Source organism: Malurus melanocephalus, unplaced genomic scaffold, assembly GCF_030028575.1.
Source record: "Malurus melanocephalus ecotype Western Australia unplaced genomic scaffold, MMel_1.1 scaffold_646, whole genome shotgun sequence".
In the NCBI taxonomy this organism is placed as follows: Eukaryota; Metazoa; Chordata; class Aves; order Passeriformes; family Maluridae; genus Malurus; species Malurus melanocephalus.
Genome location: NW_026623878.1, coordinates 297,783 through 321,148, shown reverse-complemented (window position 1 = coordinate 321,148; position 23,366 = coordinate 297,783). Strand labels below are relative to the sequence as shown.

At 36.5% G+C, this 23,366-nt stretch overlaps 1 protein-coding gene across 4 annotated transcripts in view; it reads left to right on the top strand.

Moving 5' to 3' along the window:
• DICER1 (dicer 1, ribonuclease III) overlaps window positions 1-23,366 on the top strand; it is a 65,354-nt gene that overhangs the window by 13,360 nt on the left and 28,628 nt on the right. For 2 of the 4 annotated variants that reach the window (XM_057383632.1, XM_057383630.1), the window contains exons 2-10: window positions 4,469-4,534; window positions 5,436-5,536; window positions 13,142-13,334; window positions 14,221-14,383; window positions 14,587-14,717; window positions 15,673-15,807; window positions 16,580-16,740; window positions 17,934-18,102; window positions 20,137-20,609. In XM_057383632.1, the coding sequence (XP_057239615.1) occupies window positions 13,191-13,334; window positions 14,221-14,383; window positions 14,587-14,717; window positions 15,673-15,807; window positions 16,580-16,740; window positions 17,934-18,102; window positions 20,137-20,609 (1,376 nt within the window). In that variant the 5' untranslated portion in view covers window positions 4,469-4,534; window positions 5,436-5,536; window positions 13,142-13,190. Of the gene's footprint in view, window positions 1-4,468; window positions 4,535-5,435; window positions 5,537-13,141; window positions 13,335-14,220; window positions 14,384-14,586; window positions 14,718-15,672; window positions 15,808-16,579; window positions 16,741-17,933; window positions 18,103-20,136; window positions 20,614-23,366 lie in introns of those variants that run through there. The other 2 variants (XM_057383633.1, XM_057383634.1) reach the window with 2 other exon arrangements.

Here is a 23,366-nt window from a genome sequence, read left to right as displayed (position 1 = left end):
YAATGTGCTAATTAAGATATAATATTTATACATTTTAAGGATGCATTAGGAAGGGTTGGTTTGATGCACCATTAATGATGAATACTTTCAGGAGGTATTTTTGGGTGGTTTGGGTTTTTTTGGGTGGTGTTTTTTTTTGTGGTTTTTTTTTTGGTTGGTTTTGGGTTTTTTTTTTTTTTTTTTTTTTTTTTTTTTTTTTGTTTTTTTTTGTTGTTTTTTTTTTGTTTGTTTGGTTCAGGGTTTGTTTTGTTAGGGCTTTTTTGGAACTAAGGCTAGAATTTGTACAGTTTCTTGACTCGTACAAAAATTGATACAGCCAACTGCAGGAGACTTGAACTCTCATTTTAGAATTGGTAGAAGTTTCAGAGCTTGCTTTACAATCCAAATGTGTGTTGGCCTTGTGTCATAAAATTACTGACTTTAGAGAAAGCCTTTTGTAATGTAGGGCACTTAGTAATTTTCCTTGTTGTGGCATGGAGGTAATAGAGAACTGCTGAATACCCATGTTTTGAGGAGCTTGACTTTTAGCCACATGAAGAGAAAGGGTTTATGTTTATGCAAATAATGGGATTGAAATCTCCACATGGGGTTATATTCAGGGGGCAGCTGCTGCTTTTACTTATCCAAAGCAAGAATAATTAATGCTTTGGAACTGTACTTGCCTCACAGCTTGCCCCCAAATTGGGGAAGAGAGAAATCCCTGTTCTAATGTCTGCTTAATTGCCTTCCTGTAGAAGACATAAGTGCCTGAAAAGCTTGAACATAATCTTTAAGTTAACTAAATCACCACAAGTAAATAATTTGGTACCCAAGTAAATGACCGTGATAAATAAATTCACAGATRTGGTCAGTTATGCCTACTTGTAATACTGATATGATAGTATAGGTACCTATAAATTAGAATTTACACGTGTAACTGATTTTTCAATGCAGCAGCTTGAAAAAAACCTCAAATATGTACATAACTTAATTCTCATTGCTGTTAAAACTAATAAATGTGTTTCAGAATGTTTGTATAGCTCAGATTTTTTTTTTTATTTAGAGAGTTATGTCCTTAGCGTAATTTTTTTTTTCCTGACTTCCTTGAAGAAGGCTTAGATCCTTGGATGTCAAAGAGTATTATGCTTTGAAATTAATCTGAGGTAGTCGGGAGTTTCTRCTATGGTGTCCCGTCCCGCTTGGAAAGAGGGAGTCGGAAAGGATTCTTTTAATAGATTTCTTGGATAAAAAATAAAGCGCAAACACGGCAATATTATATCTGAGAACTGTTTATTGATAAAGAAGGGTAACTGTTCCTACCACTTCCTACCAAGGGGGGGGGGGGATAGAAAAGGGAACAAAGAGGGAAAAGAGAAACGGAGAGAGACAGAATAGCAGACAGATTGTTACCGCTGTACCCCGGGCACCCCATCGACRTCAGCTCGGCAGGAGTGTGTGTGTGTGCTGCGAACCGCGAGGAGCCTGCGCGGCTCCTGAGGCGGCTGGGCGCGATTTCCAAACAGCAGCGGCTGCGTGTCCCTCCYGTCGCCAGAGAACGCGTCGCTGTGGCTACGGGCACACTCGTGGGGTAGCTGCGGCTGCTGTGGGCAGGCTGGGGCTGCGGGCACCGCCGGACACACAGCTGTGGGCACCGCCGGACACACGGCTGTGGGCGGGCTGGCTACTGCGGGCTGCTGTGGGACCCACGACAGCGGCTGCTGCAGGCGGCGGCTCCGTCGGGAAGRGCAAACACGAGGTTRTGGCAGGGTCGAGCTGCCTCGGGGAAGCGGCGAAACAGAGCACACGGACAGGACAGGTGCRGACAGGGAAGAAGCAGGATCGCAGGAACGAAAGGAAACAAAAGGAAAAGTCGGGGGAGGAGGACAGCCAAGGTGACCCTCCAGGCGGGCCCCTGCTGCTTCTAAGAACCCCAAAGGAGAAAGGCCCCCGCTGTGTCGCAGTTAGCTGCTTTTGTATGCCTCGCCCTCCCATCGCGTGGTTTGCCGCGCGCTGTTTTCCCGGGCATTGCATCCGGACATTGCCCCACCAGCAAGCGGGGCAGGGCGCTAGCAGAGCWGCAGGGGAAGCTGGCTGTGCCATGACTGGCTGCCAGGCAAAACCTCCCGAGGGACAGAGCTCCCAGCACAKAACACATGTTGGGGCATAAATAAAAATCCGATTGGTCTCTTTCACATGGCTGTAATTATAGACAGGATGCCAGTCCAGGTGTACTTTTCCTTCCCACTAATGATGGCAGTTTTTACCTTACCCCTAAAGATCATACAAGACTTTGGTTTATGCAGTTATGTTTGCATGAAGATTATTCACTTCATCGTAGCCCTCATGTAAGTTTGAGTCCAGTTGCGTATCTTGCAAGATAACTTCAGGTTGTTAACAGTTTGAATTAYAGTTTAATTGCTGGAGGGAATAGTTGTTTAATTTCAGACTGTCAAAGATGTTGAAGAACATGAATGTTAATAGTCTTTAAGATTCAGCCTGTTTCTTATAGTGTGGTAGCAGGTCCATAACTGTAAATTTTAGTTATCCTTTTTCCAGCCATCCTTCTTTAATAGCCAGCTAGCCATCATATGAATGACTATTTTCAAGGACTGAGTTACAAACCCATGAAATAAAAATAAGACCTGTTGATATATTCTGTACCCTCTGATATGTTTGGATTCTTGGTTTTTGCATTAGCAGTGTTTCAGTAGCAAATAGCCAAGATACGTGAAGATCATGGCTGAGATTTGCGGAAGTAACTCGTGGTTGCTKGCAGATTTCTGGAGTACTGGAGATTTGCAGAAGTCCCTGCTGTGTCACTTCTTTCACTTCTTGGATGCTTCTCTTGATGTCTTTATAAAAAACTGTTGTGTTTTTTTTTATGTTCCTGTTTTGAGTATTTATTGTGGTTTGGAGTTAGACACTCCAAGTGTCTGATTTTCCTAGAACTCTTGCCTTCTACCTTTTGATAAAATATGTGAATGTTGAGCACTTAAAAGGAAATGTAACAAAAAAATGGTGAGCTTTGCTGTTTGACATTCCTAAAAATTAAGTTTCTAAAATGTCACTAATTTTTCCTTTTTTTCTTTCTTGTTTTTAACATGATCCTCAGACACTGTAGAGCAAAATATATTTTTTATTTTTTAAATGTGGTAGAAAATACTTTGCCAGCTGTGGGTGGCTCCGATATGGGGGGTGTTCAGAGCTGGGCAGCCCCGGGCAATGGGGCAGTGCCGCTGTCCCTGGGCCTGGCCAGCCGCAGGTGCCCGTCGCCTGCAGGGGAAGGATGGAACTAAGCYTTGTCTGACTGGGTGCACCAACACCATTTAGATGCTAATGTGATATAGGCCTCTGTTTTGTGCTAGACCTTGACTGCATCTCAGGAATGTGGCCTGTCTGGTTTTAGGTTGGCATTCAAAGGGCCTGCTGTAATTCCTGCCTGCCCATCAGTTGATTAAAGCGGAGGTTTTCTGGCTTCGGTGTGCTGAAGAAAGTGGTTGTGTTGGTGGAGAATTAGAATTACAAACTTTCTTGGGTCTCCAGACCTTACCTGCTGGTGCTTTGTGTTTGCCATCTGCGACTAGGCTGTAAAGTAAATTTGCTCTGTTAAGCCACACATGGCAGTAGCTTTATAGACAAAGGTTGAACCTTTCTTACTGTTCACGTTTGCTTTATGCTGGGGTATCCAAATGCTGAATTGTTCCTTTCAGCTTTTATTTCAAATATATATAGAGTGGAGTATGTTTTTATATTTTTAGCGTGGATGTGACAGTTTTCTGTCATTAGGTTATTTTCTGGTTCAGTGGAATATATGTTCTGGTTCATGTTCAGAGGCAGTGAATAAATGAATAACGTAGACATAACAGGAACATGCTATAATAAATCCAGGTTCTACTYATTGCATCTTAGAAGCAATTTGCTGTATTTTGTGCTGAAAACAGAAGATGTATTTATGTATGCTGCAAACACAGATYTAAAATGTAGCCCTGGGAGTAAATTTTGTGTTGGTCTATTTTGTACATCAATGCAGTATTCTCAGATTTTTCTGTCCTGCGTTTCTTTTGTATTCTTGTAAAACAGAACAATAACTGTTTACTTTCTTTTCTGCAAAACCATATTCTTTCAGCTTTCTCTCCTAAATGTGTTGACTAATAATTTTCTTCTAGATTTCCTGACTGTGTTAGGTGAAACATGCTTGAAGGGAGCACAGGGAAAAAAAGCTGTAAATCTAGTTGGCCTCAGCTACCAATTACTTTAGAAGTTAAAACAAAACATGCAAATATCTCCTGGGCGCTTAAGGCTGATCTTTCAGACACTGACTGTCTGTATCCCTAGCCAGAAAGGGGCGTATGATAATTAGATTTTGAGGGACCATGTGCTCTTGCTGCAGAGCTAAATATTAAAATGCAAGAAAGCAGGCTACTACATGGCACAGTTGATTTTTATGGCAGTTCATGTTAAAATGCTCTCTCTTTTTGTTGCCTTTTAGGTTACCTAGGGTGAAACAAAATTACAGGCTTGGAGACTCTGGAAAAGCTCAGCATCAGCGTTTGAGGTAAAAACGAACATACTGAACTAATCTTGGGAGTGTCCTTTTTGTTAACATTGTGGAACTGATTGGAAGAGAAATTTTCATCAAGATTCATTTCGTGTTTAAGGTTTCAGTATTGATTTTAAAACAACTGGACTTCACAATCTCTTTTTAGGTCTGGCAAACCTCACACTCTTAGGTATATATATTGTGCAAATTTTTTGTAGTTTTAATAACTGTCTAGATCTGCTTAAATACAGTATTTTTGCCTTAATTTGTAGTTTTAGGATACATTTATTTTAATACATATATTTGGCTAATATATCTAGAAATTCACTGTCATTAATTACTGTCTTTCCAAATTTTACTTTTATGGTTAAATCACCATCCTAAGTGCACAGTATTTTTTCTTTTACTAAAAGGACTTGTGTTGACTTAGATTGAGAGAAACGGTTGTTGCTTTTTCATGAGTTAACTGTATTGCTTGCAGCTTCAAATTGAAATAGTCTTAAGAAGTTTGAATTTAATTTTTTAAGGTTTAACTCAAGTGAAATGAAAATACATGTGCGTGGAAAAAGCAGTACAATTGTACAAACTATAGTGAAATTATATCATAGACTCTACTCCTGTAATTCTCATGTGAACCAGTAATTAATGATAGTAACCTAGAAATAGGACAAGGGAAGTGTGTGCACATTTAAACTAATTTATCTTCTAAATCACTCTTTTAAATTTTAGTTTCTCATAGTAACTAAAATTATTCATGTTCAGAGTGAGCTTAATAGGTTGTTTCTGTCAGCAGGTTGTATAGGCTCAACACTTATAAATGTTTATAAGCAACTGAATTACTGCAATTAATCTTGTTATTGTTGTTCCCTTTTCAAGTAATTTTTATAGCTTACAGGTTTTTGTTCTTGTTTTTAAGAGCCAAGGCTTGCAAATTATGTGATTAATCTACAAGCTGATATCATGATGTCAAAATGCAGTTTGGGAAGCATAAACACAGAGACTGCAGAAATTAAAACGGTAAGACTGTGCTTTTTAGTATGGGAGAAGCAGGTTTCGATGTATCACTGCACTGTGTTCCTCTGTTTTATATTTGAAGCTGCTTTAGAACCAYAGAGTAAAGTAACTTCCATGTGTGAGAAATTGTCTCTGAATTTCTTTGGAAAGAAAAATGGAAGTGGATACTTCATTTTATTCATAGAAGTCTAGATACAGCAAGAGCATAAAGATATTTGTTATGATATTTCTTATGAAGCTGAATAGAAGTAGAAATCTGTTCAGTTTTTTAAAATGTATGTGTGTGTTTTTCTTGTGGATTTTATATTCAAATGTGGTTGTGTTGGTGAAATACAATCAGTTAAAAAAAGAAAATTGAGAGAGTTGTACAGGGGGTTAGAATTAGAATTGAATTCATGTGTTGTTCCAGATAAGAGATACAAAGTAAATGGTAAGGGTAAGAAATGACAGGTAAATTGTTAATGGTCTTGTATTTCAAACTGAAGCACACTATTGACACTGAGTTCAGTGAAAATAGCGAAAGAGGCTCTCTGATTAAAACTACATCGCAGAAAAATGTGGTTTGCTAACAGACGGAAGAGAGAAATGTATTTAGTTCCTCTCTTCTTCACCTTGCCTTGCATCTTAGATCCATATACTTTGTGCTTTATCTTTTGTCCTCTGTGTTACGGAGATGAAAGGAGTCTGCATAGCACCATTCTACACTGCTGATTAAGCAACATATAGTTAGGATTGTTGCACAGTCCTTATACACATCATTTTAGAAAATGAAAGTTTGTTCCAGAATCTGGCTGCATGTCTGTATTCTTTAAAGGGGAAACATCCCCTTCCTGAACATTTATTCTGAATGCCTCATGCACTGGTGTCACTAGAGGTGTGCTATAGAACTCATTTGTGTTTTCACGTTGTTTTACTTTATTTGTAAATGCCCTACAGCCTGTTTGTGTTATGCTGATAAATAGTGGCATAATCCTTTTGCATTAGACTGTTACAGTGTGGAACAGCAGAACTCTTGTGTGAACTGTCTTGCAGGCTCTGTTGGTCCAGACTGATTGCAACCCGAAGTGTTTATTAGGCTCTTTCCCCAAGCCCAGGTTTGGTCATACTCTGCATTAGGTGAAGGACTTAATGGGTTTTCTGAGTCTGTTAMGTGTCATGTTGTACTCCATTTCTCTTCTACAAATGGACATTTAGTAGGAATCTGACTGGAATTTCAGCTCTTAACTGTTGTAACTACTTGTAGAAGTGCTCCAGAATCAGCTCGTTCAAWTGGTAGAGCCTCAATTTAACTTTCATTTAATAAGCTCTTTAATGAATCTTTACCTGAACAACAGAAAGCAGCCTTTGTATTACTTGGTAGGCTATTACAGACCAATGTTCTGCTTGTGCTGTTAGACTGGTTCTGTATCAGAAAAATACAACAGACAAAATTCTCATAGTTTAAAATGAACATTCACARTAAATATTGATGATTGTAGTAGGGAAATCACAGAAGATGGCCCTTATAGGAATGCTTATATTTCAGCTTTGTAGGCATCTATGGGTTCTCATCTTGAATGGGARCACATTTGAAATACATTTTTCTTTTTAATTTGAGAATATTGAAAGACCAAATGTAAAAATTTCTTGGGCAGTGAATGTGACAAAGGTCTTTGAAGGATAACAGAGAAGGAACGTCTCGTAAGCTGTGTTCTGTGGTAAAGAGGGCACAATATACAGAAGATTTCTGATTCATCTTACTCAGTAATATTGTTTGACAATTGTTTGATGTCGGCGAAGGGAAGACTCGGACCACTCAATATGAGTTATAAGCGAACTTCGATTTATTGTAAACAAAGTCTAAGTTTTATAACATACATAATTAGCTCATACATATTCTGTAATACATATATTTCCTAGGTCCACGTCCTACATGTCAACTCCACCTTTAATGATTCATTTGCCAAATTTCCCTTATCTACTTCTACTTTTTCCCAAGGCTAACTAACACAAATACCTCGTAGGGAGTTTCCAGTGGCTTAAAAACATGATGTCCTTGCMTTGCCTTGCCATCGCCTCAGAAGGATGGTTTACACAATTTCAGCAATTATTCTATCTGAGTGCGACACCTGCATTCCTTCATCTCACCAAGCTGTAAAATGTCTACGTGACCCTTCTCAGCTTAGCCAGCCTTCCACAGTTTGATGCTTGAGTTTTGGGCTTTTTTTACAGATAAGACTGTGGGTGTTTGGTTTGGGATTTTTAAGTTCACTTAAGAGAACTGAGGTTGCTGGAGTTAGATTAACAAAACAAACTTCTTTTTCTGGAAGTAGTGTATTCTTCTGTACTACCACAGAAAAAGTCAAATCCTTTTAAGAAATACGTTTCTTTCAAAAGCAGGTTTAGAAACCAGACAATGGAGAAATCTTGCAAGTTCACCATCACTTGCGCAAAATCAATTCTTGCCACTGAATGCTCACAGTGTAAATTGGTATGGAACATTCTCAGTGACATTTTACATTCGTATATTAATATTTACATTCATTTTCTACTGTGTATGTCGTATTTTTAATATTTTACATTTTCTTTTTCTTTGTTCCTCCTTTGCCCAAGTGAGAATTTTCTGTGTTAGGTCATTGAACAAGTTAATGTTTCATGTAGCACTTGAACATAAATTGCTATAAAGAAACTGCATTCAGACTCTTTAAGTGGTTATGTAAGAGAATATTGAAGCAGCGAGGTTCTGTTCATATTTCTTTATAGATTGTGGTTGATTTCCTTTAGCGTAAGTAGATTATTTTTACCTCTTGAGGCTTACATGTTTTGGCTGATGCTGAGAGTGTTTTTAGAGAGTAAGTTAGACATTCCTGGACAGAGATGAAAATCTAAAGCATTAGAAATAAGGTATTAGATTGTATACAAATCAGTATAGAAAGCAAATTAAATACCTTGCATATGGCAATAAGAAATTTTTCTTGTTAATAGGAGATGGCTATCATTTTGCATTAACTTGTGAATATAACACAAACTGTGCTCACAAATGTCTCCAAAAACTTGAAAGATGCATCGCCATGACTCTAATCTCTTCTCGGTGTACCTCAGTGCCGTTCCATAAATATTTTGAATTGTCCTCTAAGCAGGACTAGGTCCAGGCTGTTTTGTTCCAGGTGAATGCTCTAGTCGTTTTGGCTTGTATTCCTTAGTGTAGTAAACCTTGATTTTTTTTGTGTGCTGAGGGAGGGCTTCAAATTGGATACAGTCATGTAACTAAAAAACCTACACCTCAGTTGCAGAGTTACTGCAGACTAGAAAAAACTTCTATTACATGTTGTTCACTGTTCTTTTCCAGTGTTGTATGTTCTTCTGAAAAACAGTTCTTTAAATGATAAGGGGTTAATTTTAGCTCTGCAGTTCACTGTCTGTTCATATAAATGTACATCAAAGTAAGGTCAGCAGGATGTGAATTCTGCTCCTAAAACTGTCAAGATGGATGGCCCTGAAATTGGACTTTTCACTATTAGAACAAATAAGCTYGAGCACTGTGCTGCCTTATCCAGCTTCCGCAACAAGTCTAAAGTCACAGGAAGCAGGATTTGTTTCAGGTGATTCTCGCTCTAAGTTCAGCTTCAACAGTTTCTTGTGCTATCAGTTTTCAAAATAATAATGCAGTGGACAAAGATGGAACATCTTAGCAGGTATCTTTATTGCTCAACACTAGCTGAGCAGGACTAGTTTGGCTTTTTTTTCTGCTTCACTGTTAGCTAGTTTCAGTTAGCTCATGTTCAGTTTTCTGTCCGCAGATTTTGAACATATGTGCTTACATCTCAAATKTTTTCAATTTAAAATCTGTTCTTCAAGTAGATGTGTTCTTTTGCTTTTTATTTCTAGATGATCCTGTACTGCTTTTTTTTTTATTGAAGAACTTGATATTTTTCCTTGCTATTGAAATAGAGACTCTAGAATGATACAATTACTGCATTATTCTGGCTTACTCTCATAATAAGGTTTACATTGATCTTGTCAGATCTTACATATTTCCAATACAAATCATGGAAATGAAGGCCAGGACTAGGAAATTTTAGTAAAGCAGAAAGTAACATTCATTTGGGAGCGTAGCCTTTTTACCTGACTTAGTTTAAATTCCCTCCCCCTCTATGTTCTTTCAAATGTGTTGTTGTCTCAAGCTGGAACCATTCATAAGTATAAATCCTCTTGCTTCCTGCAGCAGGGTAGCTAAACTGGTATCACTGTCATTTGGTGCATAGCAAAAGAAATGAATTGTTTGTAATGCTGGATCCTATACTTGATTTTATTAGCAGCCTTTTAAAATAAGGTTGGTTTTCTCTCCTTAATTCCCTCCTGGTGATACAGTATAGCTATTTTATGTGTTCCTAAATTTGCATTTATCATTTGGAAAAGAAACACGACCCAGATGGAGCAGTAAACAAAGAGGAGGTGCTGCTCATCTAAAGTGATAGAAAACTGAAGTGCCTGGGCTTGCATACAAGAATGATTAAGGAATCAGCTTCACCTTTTACTATGGAAAATGTTTGGATGTTTTTCTCTGGTCCCTTCTAGCAGTTATTCTGACAATGAGGTCTGATTTTAAACAAAGGGAACGTTAGTTGTTTTTTTGCTATATGTAAGTAGAGAAGCATGGTTGAGACCATTTAAGTGAAATACTGTAGCCATTCAGAAGACCTTTGTGTTCTTTAAACATGACAGGGGGTTTGAACTATACAATCTTTAAGGTCCATTCCAATCCAAACATTCTGTGATTGACAGGGGTTTTGAACTATACAATCTTTAAGGTCCATTCCAACCCAAACATTCTGTGATTCTAAGGATTTTTTGTATATGTTATCAATTAGTGCTACACTCACTGGAATACAAAAAGAGAAGCTAGATAGATKAAAGGAGAGCTTTATCTATAAATTTGGAGAGTAGGGTGCTTGGAGATGACACTTTTCCCTACTTTTTCTCCCTTCTTCCCTTTTCTCCTGCATCTAAGCTGTCAGTTCATACAAAAGTTTCACTGAGTCAGTAGTGCCCAGAGTTTTCTGGTGCTTTCAGCTAGTGGCTGGGGAAGATCGTGTGCTACTGTTCTTGCCACATGGTTGATTTGTCAGTCACATACTGATAAACATCAAGTACATTTGATGTGCGAATGTTCAGTTGATCAAAATGTCAAGGATGATCAAATTGCTGCATGCAGCTGTTTAACCCATAAATGATTCTGTGATGATGTGTCTTTCCTGCATGCTGTCTCCTGTGACCTGAAGCTCTGGAGTCCCAGTGGAGGAACAGTCATGAAGCTAATAATTCCAAGGAAGGAATGAACCAAAATGTCTTTAGTTTTGCCAAATTAGAACATTCTATAGTTGCTATAGTTGTGTTGTTGGAAAAGAACCTGCATGTGCTTGTGTATGTTCTTTGAAATGTGTGGAAACAATTTTAAGAATCTACAGGAGTCTCTTTTTTGTATTATAGCTGAAATGAATAATGGTATAGTACTGATTTTATGATGTGTGAACAACAGCTGTGTTGTTCTTTATTTACAGCTAAATAAAGCAATATAGATCCATTTTATCTATTCAGATAATGTGAAGTACTCAGGCGCAAATGGAACTTTATGTTACAGGAGTGAAAAGTAAATGAGAAGGTTTTCATGARTTTGGAGATTGTTCTAAAGCAACTGAAGAAACATGAAAGGTCAACAGTGTTCTTTATTATGTTCTGTGAAAACGTACATTCATTCCTTTTGGGTTTTTTAAAGATTTTAATACATCTTTTCTTTCTGGTGTCTTCTCACTGTGACAATTTCTTTGAAGCTCCAATAAAAATATCAGACAATATTCCAGCAGTATCAACTTAGTTCTCTTATTAAAGAATTTTCTTGATGGAGGGGGAAGTACATTTATTTCTGAGCCTAAATCCAAGAAGTTACATTCATCATTCACTGAGTAGCATTTACTACTGAATGTGTACTAAAGATAAATAGTTMTTTACATTGGAACCTCATATGTAATATTACTTCAGCTTAACATGCTGTCCTTCTGGGCTTCTTCCCCTTCCAGTTTGAAATAAATTGAGACAAAGCTTTATCTGACCACTTGCTGTAAAGTGAAATTATTTCTAACTCTGCAAGAGAAGTGATCATGTAGTGCAGTGTTTTGCCTTCTCWTTATTTTACAATATATACCTGAGATGGGGAATGAGAGAATTGGTTTAATCTCTTTCCTCAGAGCTTCCTATAATTATTTAATAGTAGTGTAATATCGGTGTCTCAATGTGACAATATTTAATTAAAAAGCGTTAATATATAACAAGAGCAACAGTGTAGTTAGTTATTAGTAGGAGACTGTGGAACAAATCTAAAGAAATACTTTTTTTAATTACAGACTTGCATAATTACTAGGATTGGAAAGGACTTCTGGAAATCCAGTCAATCCGCCATTTTTGATGTTTATTTGTACTGCTTTATTTTTAATCTCTCTCTTTAGTTATTTCTGATAACCATTACTGGTTTTCTCTTAAATGCTTTTTATTATTTATACTTTAGTATTTATATTATAYAAAAGTATTAAACTTCTCTCATTCTTTTTATTCCTTACTGCACATTTGCAAAACTTAAGCAACTTTCATGTTATATGGAAAAGCGAGAACATTTCAATGYTCTAAAATGATAATTAGCTTCTCCTCATGTCTTTTTAATGCATTGTCAATTTTATGCATTTCTCATCTTAGATTGATGCTAAAATGAATATAGAGGTTGTAGGAATTTTGAGGAAACCTAACTTTTTTAAGTATCATCTTTTGAATAGGATGTGTATCCAATTTAAAGAGGAGAGTATTCAAACTTTCTTAGATTCTATGTAGTGTTTCTATATATTTCAGCGTATTTTTCTATATCATCCAGCCATAATCGCTTTCCCAGGCTAAAGGTTTTTTGTTGTGGAGTTTGGGGTTTCTTTTTATGTTGGTGGGTTGTTTTGTTTGTTTTTGAATTACAGTGTGTCTGTGGAAATTGGTGGTTAACTTAGTCCTTATCAGAGTCATCAGCAATTACCTATAGTGCTTCTGCACTAAAGTTCCTTAAAAAGATAATCTTATGAGAATCTTTCAATGTGAAAATGGTGAAGTACTTGTGTAGTTTCTGTTGTTTTCCTGGCAAGTAGAATAAACTTTTTTGTGTATATTTAAAGCTTTTAACTGGTCAAAGGCCTTTTTGATTGGAAAGAAAAATGGAAAATCTGATAGTTATGCCTATGTGGTAGAAAATCAGTGTTTTTCTTTCCTGAAGTAAAGCCAAGACAGTTTTACTTTTTAAAGTTTGTTGTAAAGATATTTTTAACTAAGATTCTGTCAGACCATAAATGGWACTTCATAATAAAATGTATGTGTGTAAATACTGTAAAGTACAGCTCCTTTTGAATTTCTGGGGTACTTTGATAAGCATGCATTGTCAAGTGGAGAAGTGCCTGTAAATTTAAAATTAACATTTTCTGCTGAAAATAGTATGAGAAGAAGCATTTCTGTATGTAAAAGCAAGTAATGTCCTTTTCTTAATTTAAATTTTCTCTTCTTGCTTGCAACTATATCTAATACTGTTTTATTTTCTKCTCATAGTAGGCTCTGCTGGAACAAAAATGCAATGAAAGAAACACTGGATGAATGAATGAAAAGCCCTGCTTTGCAATCCCTCAGCATGGCGGGACTGCAGCTCATGACCCCTGCTTCCTCCCCAATGGGTCCATTTTTTGGACTACCATGGCAACAAGAAGCAATTCATGATAACATTTACACGCCAAGAAAATATCAGGTACTAGTAATAGTACTAATACAATAACATCAAAAAAGTACAATTAAATCCATCAATTAATGGAAAAAGAACAAGAGCAGATGGAGAATATGCAGTGATGCACACTGTCAGGATATGTCTCTCAGGTGCACCTGTTAAGAATTAATTCTTCAGTTTGTCTTTGTTTTGCATTTGTTATATCCCCCATTCCTTCTTCTCAGTTTGCTCTAATGAGCAGAACAGTTTTTAAGCTGAGTGTCCTCCTGCTACTCTGCAGAATGTTGCTAGGGACAAATAAACTGTGCCTCTCAATTGTATGTATAAATTATGACCTTTTCTACCTCTCACTTTTGTCTTCTACATGGTYATACTGTTTTTGATTTTTGGTTCCCAGACTGGTCAAAGCAGCCCTCTAACATCAGAAACCCCATTAGAGTACTCTGATTTTTCATTTTAAAGAAAAAACAGTTCCGAGTTCTCTGCACAGCAGATGTGCCCAGAAGCATTTTGATAGTGTTACTGAGAAGCTTGGATCACCTTGAGTATGCTTGCTTATTTGGCTGAATTGATGTGTGCAATTACCTATAAAAGCTGTAGTTTCTTTCTTCACACAATGTATCTATCAACAGAATGATCTATTAAAAATATATTTAGAAACTTACCTGAGAGCAAATTGTGGTACTGAAGGGTTTTAGATTTAAAAGCTGGACTATATATAGTGTGTCAATACTTTTGAAAGATTGTGAAAATATATCGTTATGTAAGAGATGTGTTAATTATATGGCACTGGAAAGATTTCAAGCGATTCTATTGACTAGTCTATAGTTTATTTATCACTTGTGTTATTTTTTGTCAGTTTTTTCACTGCATTGCTGCAAGTAAGGACATTATTATTTTTTAAACTTAGGTTGAACTGCTTGAAGCAGCTTTGGATCATAATACAATAGTCTGCTTAAACACTGGCTCAGGGAAGACTTTTATTGCAGTACTACTCACTAAAGAGCTGTCCTATCAGATCAGGGGAGATTTCAACAAAAATGGAAAAAGAACTGTGTTTTTGGTCAACTCAGGTAAGAGGAAATGTTCCTAAACACACTGCTAATATTTCTGTGAAATAATCTGTAACCGAAGTTCTGTGAAAGCAGAATTGGGAGAAACTTCTGCATTAAGTCTTCAATTGCAAGGATGTGATGCCTTTTATCTTCTGTTTCATCRTTATAAACTGATGTATGAGAAGACCTTTATGTAATGAGGTGGTTTTTTTTTTCTAAAGCAAATCAAGTTGCTCAGCAAGTGTCAGCTGTCAGGACACATTCAGACCTTAAAGTGGGAGAGTATTCAAGTTTAGAGATAACTGAGTCGTGGACAAAAGAGAAGTGGAGWCAGGAATTCTCTAAGCATCAGGTAATGTATTAAGTATAAACTATAAGCAAAACATACAGTGAGTTAGAAATCACAATGATTTCTTCCAATTACAATTCTTTTTTTTTGCCAAAGGAAATCCAGTGTATTGGTAATATTTGTATGTTTTGAGGTAATATTTGTATGTTTTGAGGTAAATGTATATAGGCTTTTTCAGGTTGTTTAGAAAGCCATCCTCTTAGTCCTTCGTTTTCCATCTCCCTGACTTCGTGTTCATCATGTTGATTGCAGAAGAAATTTTGGGTGTGCATACTATACTTTAAAAGCCATTCAAACTTTTATTAACTGTTAGGGATTTGGGGTTTTCTTACTGGTGATTTATAATGGTCTGTGGAATATGTCTGAGGAACTCTTGATGGGTTACCGTACTTAGTGAAGTTCAAAGTGAGTGTGAAAACAGTACATAACTTTATCAACCAATTACTTTYGTGTGCCAGTGTACAAGAAATGTGTAAAGGTTTTCTTTAAAAAGACAATTTTTAAAATTCTTTAGAAGAATTCTGGTAACATTTTGCTTATGTTACAGCTGCAAATAGTTTGAGAGCTTATGAAGGGCTACTTTTCTTGCCAGAGACATCATGATGGGACACATAAGGGATGCTAACTTACTGGGATTTAATGGTATTTGCTATGTGTAGTCTGGTGTTGAGATTGTCTGTTGAATTCATTTTTTAACTGGGCATGTGATTGGAGATGCATAGACATATATATATATATACATACACACACCTCTTCAGACAGATGGCTTTCTCCGGTAGAAAATGTTTTATTCTCTTTTGTCCTTAACTGGTGTAGGTATATGAATAGGGGTTGATATTTACTGGTGCTGTCTCACAAGACCTGCAGAAGGCTTTTCCTCTTTCACCTTGACCTCAGCCAGCTTGTACTTTTCTTGTACTTTTCAYGTACTGACATTTGTTTTTTCCTTTTGATCTAGGTTCTAGTTATGACGTGTCACGTTGCTTTGACTGTTTTGAGAAATGAGTATTTATCCCTGTCAAATATTAATCTTCTGGTGTTTGATGAGTGCCATCTTGCAATCCAGGATCATCCATACCGTGAAATTATGAAGGTGCATTCACTGCATGAATGTTTAATATACTTGGTTGAGGAGGAAAAGTGAATGGGAGGGCTGGAGAATTGGGCACTGCTAAAGCCAACTTTGGCTATCAAGAAAAAAATATTAATGGAACCACTATTAACATGTTCTGAACTGTTAAAATTACTGTTTTGAGTTAAGACTTCAGTAATACTGTGAGCTAGAAAAAGAATATATTTAGTGTATTTTAMAGTGGCAATTAAAGAAAAATCTGTCATTAACAGAGAAGCTAAGTTTGTTGAATTAGGGGACTTTTTTTAAATTGTTAGTAAAATATTTGAGTTTGGGAATGGGAATGGGCTATACTAACCAGTTTTTATTATTTTTAAAAATGCTGRTTTCTAAAGATGTTTCTAGGGCTCTTTGCAAATATTAATGGCTCCGTGTCATGTTTGACTTACAAGTGAGAGATATATGCATAGTAAATATCTTCCCAAATCTCTTTTAAAGTGCATGTGCCTTTTTATATGGCATGGAAGTATTAGGATAGGTATTGTAAGTGCGACAAGAATGTTGTTTAATGCTAACTGTTTCTGGTTTTCGATGTTGTAAATATTTGCCTTTAAATATGATGGCTGTTAATGTTTAAATTCCAGTCAGTAGAATAGAAAATAYTAATTCAATGTGTGGTTCCTTTTGCAACACCTGCTATTGAAATACAAGTTTATAGCCTAAGCATCATTAATTTGCAGGTAGATTACCAGGATACTTGTCATAAAGAATTTAATTTTATTCTRTTTCACAGATCTGTGAGGATTATCCATCATGTCCTAGGATTTTGGGATTAACAGCTTCCATTTTAAATGGGAAATGTGATCCTGCTGAGTTAGAGGAGAAGATCCAGAAACTGGAGAAAATTTTAAAGAGCAATGCTGAAACTGCAACTGATTTGGTGGTCTTAGATAGGTGTGTTTTATAATGATTATTTTTAARTTGATGACTGCATTTCCATTTTGGGTAGAGGAATAAACCAGTAGCAATATATTGTTTTTTATATTTTAGAAAAGTTTGTGTCTATGTGATGCTGCTATTCCATTTAGCGGCAGAGATGGAATAATGAGAATGTTAAATGGCTTTTGAGTACAAAGGTTGATTGGCCTTGGTATGGAGAGATTTTTTAAAAGCAAGACAAAAAACACACAACAGAAGGATCCTGAAAAAACCCAAGTGAAAATAATCAAACAAAAAACTTCAACACACCACCAAACTAAAAAACCGACATTTCACAAAATATTTCTGAATTTTTGAAAGGCACTCTTGTTTGGAGTGTAACTTTCATGTCCAGTGTATGCCATAGTGTCCACTATTTAGGAAAATGTTGCAACATCTGCAGTATAGTGTATTCTTAATGCCAGTGAAGTTGCGTTTTTTTTTCCCCCAAATGTGTAGCCTGTGTTTAAAAGGCTAATGAAAGATAGAGGAGTTAGTAAATATTTAAATAGAAAGCAAGTGAGTTACAGAATCTAGAATCCTGAATGTTGTTTAAAATAAGATGATGATAATGCGATGACTTCTTGTAGGGGAAAATAAGGGTGAAATTTTGGCGATTCAGCATGTTTTCTTCTGCCACCTGTACTGTATTGTTGACTTTCAGGCAAAGTTAAAGGTGTTTTGTCTGTGTGTGTAAATGTTTTAAATGTATTTTTTATGAACTTGTCTGGACCATTTGCTTTTACAAATTCCTCACTGCCATTCAAGAATAGTAATTATTTTACTTGTATAAATGTATACATAGACATACATTTACATTATGTGGGTTGGTTTTCTTTTGTATATCAAGAGAGTACACTATGAAAAATTAAGTGAAGATGCTGAAAAAGTAAATTGAATTTGTTTAAAGTTTCCAGTATTTCAAATGAAGRTACTAATATTAACTTCCTCTTTAGGAGTGTTTTAGAACAGTGTTTAAAATGAAGTAGTTCAGTATTTTGGATGGTGGAAGTTTTTGTAAAGTGATAAACTGTATAATTTAATTCATGGAGGGGCAAGCAATGTTCTTGAATACACATGTTGCTGTTGTGTTTGCTGTATAACCTTAAGAGCTGAAATAGCTGTGGTTTCCAGAAGCTGTGTTTAACCCGATCTTTGCCCTTAYGAAGGTATACTTCTCAGCCATGTGAGATTGTTGTAGACTGTGGACCATATACTGACAAAAGTGGGTTGTATGGAAGATTATTAAAGGAATTGGATGAAGCCCTTGCTTTTCTAAATGACTGCAACATATCTGTACATTCAAAAGAAAGAGATTCCACCTTAATTTCTAAGCAGGTAAGGATATCAAGAAATGTGAGAAACCTGAGAAATAGAAATCTTACTACTGTTTTGCTTTGCCATGTGTTACATGACTGAAACCTCCTAAGCTAGACTRTCTGGGGCAAAAAGACTTCTGATTTTCATATTCATTAGCATGAAATTGCTTTCATAAATGAGTGGGGTTTCAGTGTCAGCCATTGATTGGAATTTCATTTAGTTTGAGATTCAGATTTGCTGAAAACACTGACATGATTTTGTACCCTGATGTTTTGGGTCCATATCTCTGAAGTGAAGAATTTAATTTAACGTTTTTACAATCTCCTATGACCTTTGAATAATTTAATACAGGAGAGGAACCAACGCTTCAGGAGGAATTTGGACTGTGCCCAGTTGTATTAAAAATTGATAAAAGAAGAATTTAGGCAAAAATTCCAGCCAGAGATGTACATTGCCTGCAGYTTGTGTTTGAACTAGTGCTACACCTTGCTGGAACGGAATTTGTATCTTAAGTTTGTCCCTAGTTTTCTCCGTGGTTGCTCCTGTGTTGTCATGCTTGATGGCAGAGGATGGTCTAGCAGGTGTGGAGTGTTTAACGGGGACCTCTCACACAGGGAGTCCAGGAGCGTTTTTTAACCCCATGTGGCCTTCCTGATTTGGAATTGCCTCCTATGTTACAGCTATGTAGGTATGTAAGTCTTTGAAGAAGTCAGTAGCAAGTCACATTCCTGTAATAGTCCATGAGAAATCTGGAGAATGTATTTCTTTATTCAGCCCAAAATATTCTAGTTTCCATTAGCGTTCTCAGAAACTGAGGACTCTGTCCATAAACTATTATTTGGGCTACAGGGAAAGATGATACATAAGGCAGCCTATCACAGTGCATAGGAATTGGAAGTCTTGGTTACTTTTGTGTTAGACTTAAACTATAATAGCCTAAAATATATAAGGAATGCTGGCTAGAGAATATCTTCATGATATGCAGAGTCCAGAACAATGTTATACACCTAAAGCTTGTAACACTTTGTGCTTGTTTTGATCCAGTAGCTCTCGAAGACAATGGGGGCACCCATATTAAAAAAATAAATGAGTTTCAGCCTGAGGTGCTTTTTGTCTTGGCAACGGAGACTGTCATGCCTCTGTATGAAGTTATGATTAGTCTAGATAATGTTGCCCTTAAGTCTTAGAGCTAATAAACTGCACGGAGTATAGCAACAGGATTATGGCCTGTTCTTTATTTCCTYACAGAAGGGAAGAAGGACGAGAGATTAAAGCAGCAGCTGAAGACTAGCAGCTGAAGACTAGCATCCTGACTGTTATAGTTCAGTTGTAATTCTTGTACAATGTAGGGCATCCAAATTAAAAATCCTTTTAGTAGAGTTATCAGTGTACCCTATTTCTGAATTCCTAGTTTATTGCCTGATGACTTCATTCTTCAGGAGGAAGCAACTCATSAGATAAAATGATGAGTCTGTTTTCTCTGAATAGGATATAGTTCTCTCTTGTTACTATTCCACCCACACATACAAACCACTGTTTTATTTTTTGTTTGAAAGGATAGATTTTCTAAGGCTATCTTATGGCCACTGTGCAACTTTCTGGTTATGTACTTCTGAAACCCTGCCAGTTATCAGTGATAAATAAAGTAAAAATGCCCAGTAAAGTGTCTATTCTATTAGTTCTATATTACATATTAAGGATAAGAATTCTTGCTTTGTCTATTAGCTGCCTCAAAAAGTATTCTCCTTTTTAGTACAAATTTCAAATTACAATTCTACAAAACGGCAAAATTTTCATTTAAGCTTCGATATTCAGAAATGTACAGTTTGAAGTTGATTGGTAGTAATTTAATGGGGTGGGGGGAGCTTGCTCTATTAGAAACCCCAAATTTCCCAGRATCGTCTGAATAACAAACAGATTTCTGCGTATTTTTCAAAATAGAAAAATTGTCATAATCCTTAAAAAAACTGTACTGTAAGAGAAGCCTYTAGCTTTAAATGAATAGTTCATGAATGTACTCTTTGAACTGATACTTGAATTCATTTGTTGTAGATATTGTCAGACTGTCGAGCTGTGTTGGTTGTTCTGGGACCGTGGTGTGCAGATAAGGTAGCTGGGATGATGGTGAGAGAGCTGCAGAAGTATATCAAACATGAACAAGAGGAGCTGCACAGGAAATTTTTATTGTTTACAGACACTTTCCTAAGGAAAATACATGCACTCTGTGAAGAGCACTTCTCGCCTGCCTCACTTGACCTGAAATTTGTGACCCCAAAAGTAATAAAGCTGCTTGAAATCTTGCGCAAATACAAACCATATGAACGGCAGCAGTTTGAAAGTGTTGAATGGTATAACAATAGGAATCAGGATAATTACGTATCTTGGAGTGATTCTGAAGATGATGATGAGGATGAAGAAATTGAGGAGAAAGAGAAGCCAGAGACTAATTTCCCATCTCCCTTTACTAATATTTTATGTGGAATTATTTTTGTGGAAAGAAGATACACAGCAGTTGTTCTAAATAGGTAAAGCTTTTTATTTTAAAAAAAATATTCTGCAGAAAAAAGGCAGACTCAGCTGCCAAGATGTTAATATCATGAATATGTAGGGGATTGCCTTGTGTTTTCAGAATTCTATTTATATAAAGCTGGTTTAGGAGATCATACGGAATATTTCTAAAGCATATGTGAAGAGCATATGTCTTTGAAAGTTGTGCTCGAAGACTTGTTTCAAGGACCTAAGTTTTCAATTCGATTCCTTTAGAAGACAAAATGTGAAGTACTATACTAAACCTGTAAAAYAAGCATGTACTGGTCTGTTGTAATCAGTCTTTATATTCACAATGGATGTTGGAAACTTCTCTAGCCTGCTGAGTGCAATACTTCTGGAAATCTTACCATTACCCTACTAAATCACAGTATGATATGATCCAAGTCTAGAAAAAAATCAAATTTACCCTTGCACAAATCTCTCTTAAGATTTATCAGTACTGCTTTCACAGCTGGTGTTTATAAGACACCTATTTAGTCAAACACTAAGAGATTTCTTAAAGTCTTCACCAAGAAAAACATGAACCTGGGAGCCTGGGAGTATTTGCCAACTGGCAATATTCTAGTTCCTTATCAGTTCATATTCTTGAATGTGATCCATGGCAGTTATGTGTAACACTTAATTGTTAAAAGCTATTTGCCACAAACTGAATGACGTGATTGATTCACCTATCCTGGTTTTGATTTTTTGCTAGGTTTCTCTGACAGTGTAGTAAATGTCCTCTGCAAGGTGTTCATTGCATTCTGGGTATCTCTGWATGTTCAAGTCAATAAGTGCATAACATATCCTTTGATCTACAGACTTGCCTATGTGTTTTTGTCAACTTCTGTGTTTTCTCTTTTCCTTTCTTCRTTTTAAATATAAATAATTATAAATAATTTATGTTTATTCACATAAATTTTCAGTATGAGACAAACCAAGCTGTTCAGTGAAATGAACATACTCTGTTAATAACTCCTGAAGAAATGACATKAACAGAATCTTTTCCTGAGCTGAAATGAGCATTTCATTACCCTCCAGGGAATGAACAGAATTGGGAAAACTTTTYTCTTCTGTGTTCAGTTACAACTGTGATTTAAATCATACTGGTTTTCCACTGCGCATTCTTGTATTCTGTGATTTATACACCATTCAGTATCTTAATTGCAGTTGAACCTGACAGAACATGTCTCTAGATGAAATYGATGATCAAATTTTGCTGTCTTTGAGCTTTAGGCACCTTGAGTAGAAGTTATTGGTGGCAAAATATAGAACTATATGTTACTTTTTATCCCCTTCTGAAAACTAGGTACCAGACTCAAAATGCTCCTTTACCTTTTGTAGCACCTGATTTCAGAATACCTGGTTGACCTTCAGACTTGAGTTGTTGGAATTAAGTCTGGAAGCTTTTAGTGGAGAAGCTCACTGTAGGCCCCTTCAGTGGAGTGGATTTAGTTCAAGGGCCTCTACTGAAGGCTTTTATACTTAGGCTATATTTATAGGGGAAAGACTCTCCTGAATGAGAAAGTTGTGAGTATTTGAATTAGTACATCATAGCTGCTTGAGTTTTCATTAATCCAGTACGGATCATTAAATGARACTGAATTAAAACAGAAGTATATTTCTCAACCTCTCTTTATTACAGTAGTATTTAGAATACCATTTTATGAAATCCAAGATGATTGAAGAAGGRCAAAGTTAATGGCATGACTTGTACTTTCTGGATCTTTAGTTATTACTCTGAGTTAATGGAGTGGCTTATTCACTGTTTRATTTGGTGTATACAGTTGAGTTCTGGTGCCCATAAGCTCTTTCTCAGAATAGAAGACATTTTCTGAAGGCCAGTTTCCTTCCATTTGCATTGCAGAGCTTCTCAGCTCCCTTAAGAGAAGGGTTTGAAAGCAGAAGTTCTTGTGTTTGTTTGAAAAACACCACCTGTTACCTACCACAAATACTTTTTTTAAGTCACAAGGTTGAAGTCCTGAATGTTTTTCAGGAACTTGCCGAAGATTTGCACAATGAAGTGCTTATTCAGATGCTTTTAGTTGCCCATTTTTATAACAAGTGAACTAAAAGTAAGAATATTTGAGATGTTTAGTGGATACTCAGTCTGTATGAATTCGCARAAATGCCATGTGGAAAAACTGGATATATTTCTTTCCAGTTACTAACTCCTACTTTCTTAGTGGGTCTGTCTCAAGAGCCTATACTGCATAAAGAARCGTGACTTTATTTGGCCTTGAACTAACTAAACATATTTGCATTTTAGCACAGGGGGATMCTTCTGGCCTTTTTCCATAAGGATGGCAAGCTGTATGCTTCTTTTCCTTCATTACAGTTTTAACAGACCTCAAAGGATGAAAGCTGTCAAGGTGTTTTATGTTCTCAAAAATTTTGTTTGAAACAGGGACCAGGACAGGGGGCAAGACTTTGGTAGTTTTCCAGTGGTAGAAAGAGCAGGGAGAACTTTGCCATTTTCCATCTGGTTTGGCAGCAACTCGCTGGGCAGATGGTAGGCTTGTAGCTGGGGACTGACACAGCACCCATCTACATATATGTGAGGCAGAAGTGCTAGAGATTGATTTGGGAAAGTTTGAAGTTACTGCTGGAGGTGCAGAGAGGCAGGCTGTTCTTTGGCTGTGAGGAGCACATGGTAATACACATGACAGATATGCTTCGAGGAGAGTACCACTGGGATGGCTATAGTGACACATGCAAAGGATTATTARTTGTATATAACCCCTTGGTTTATT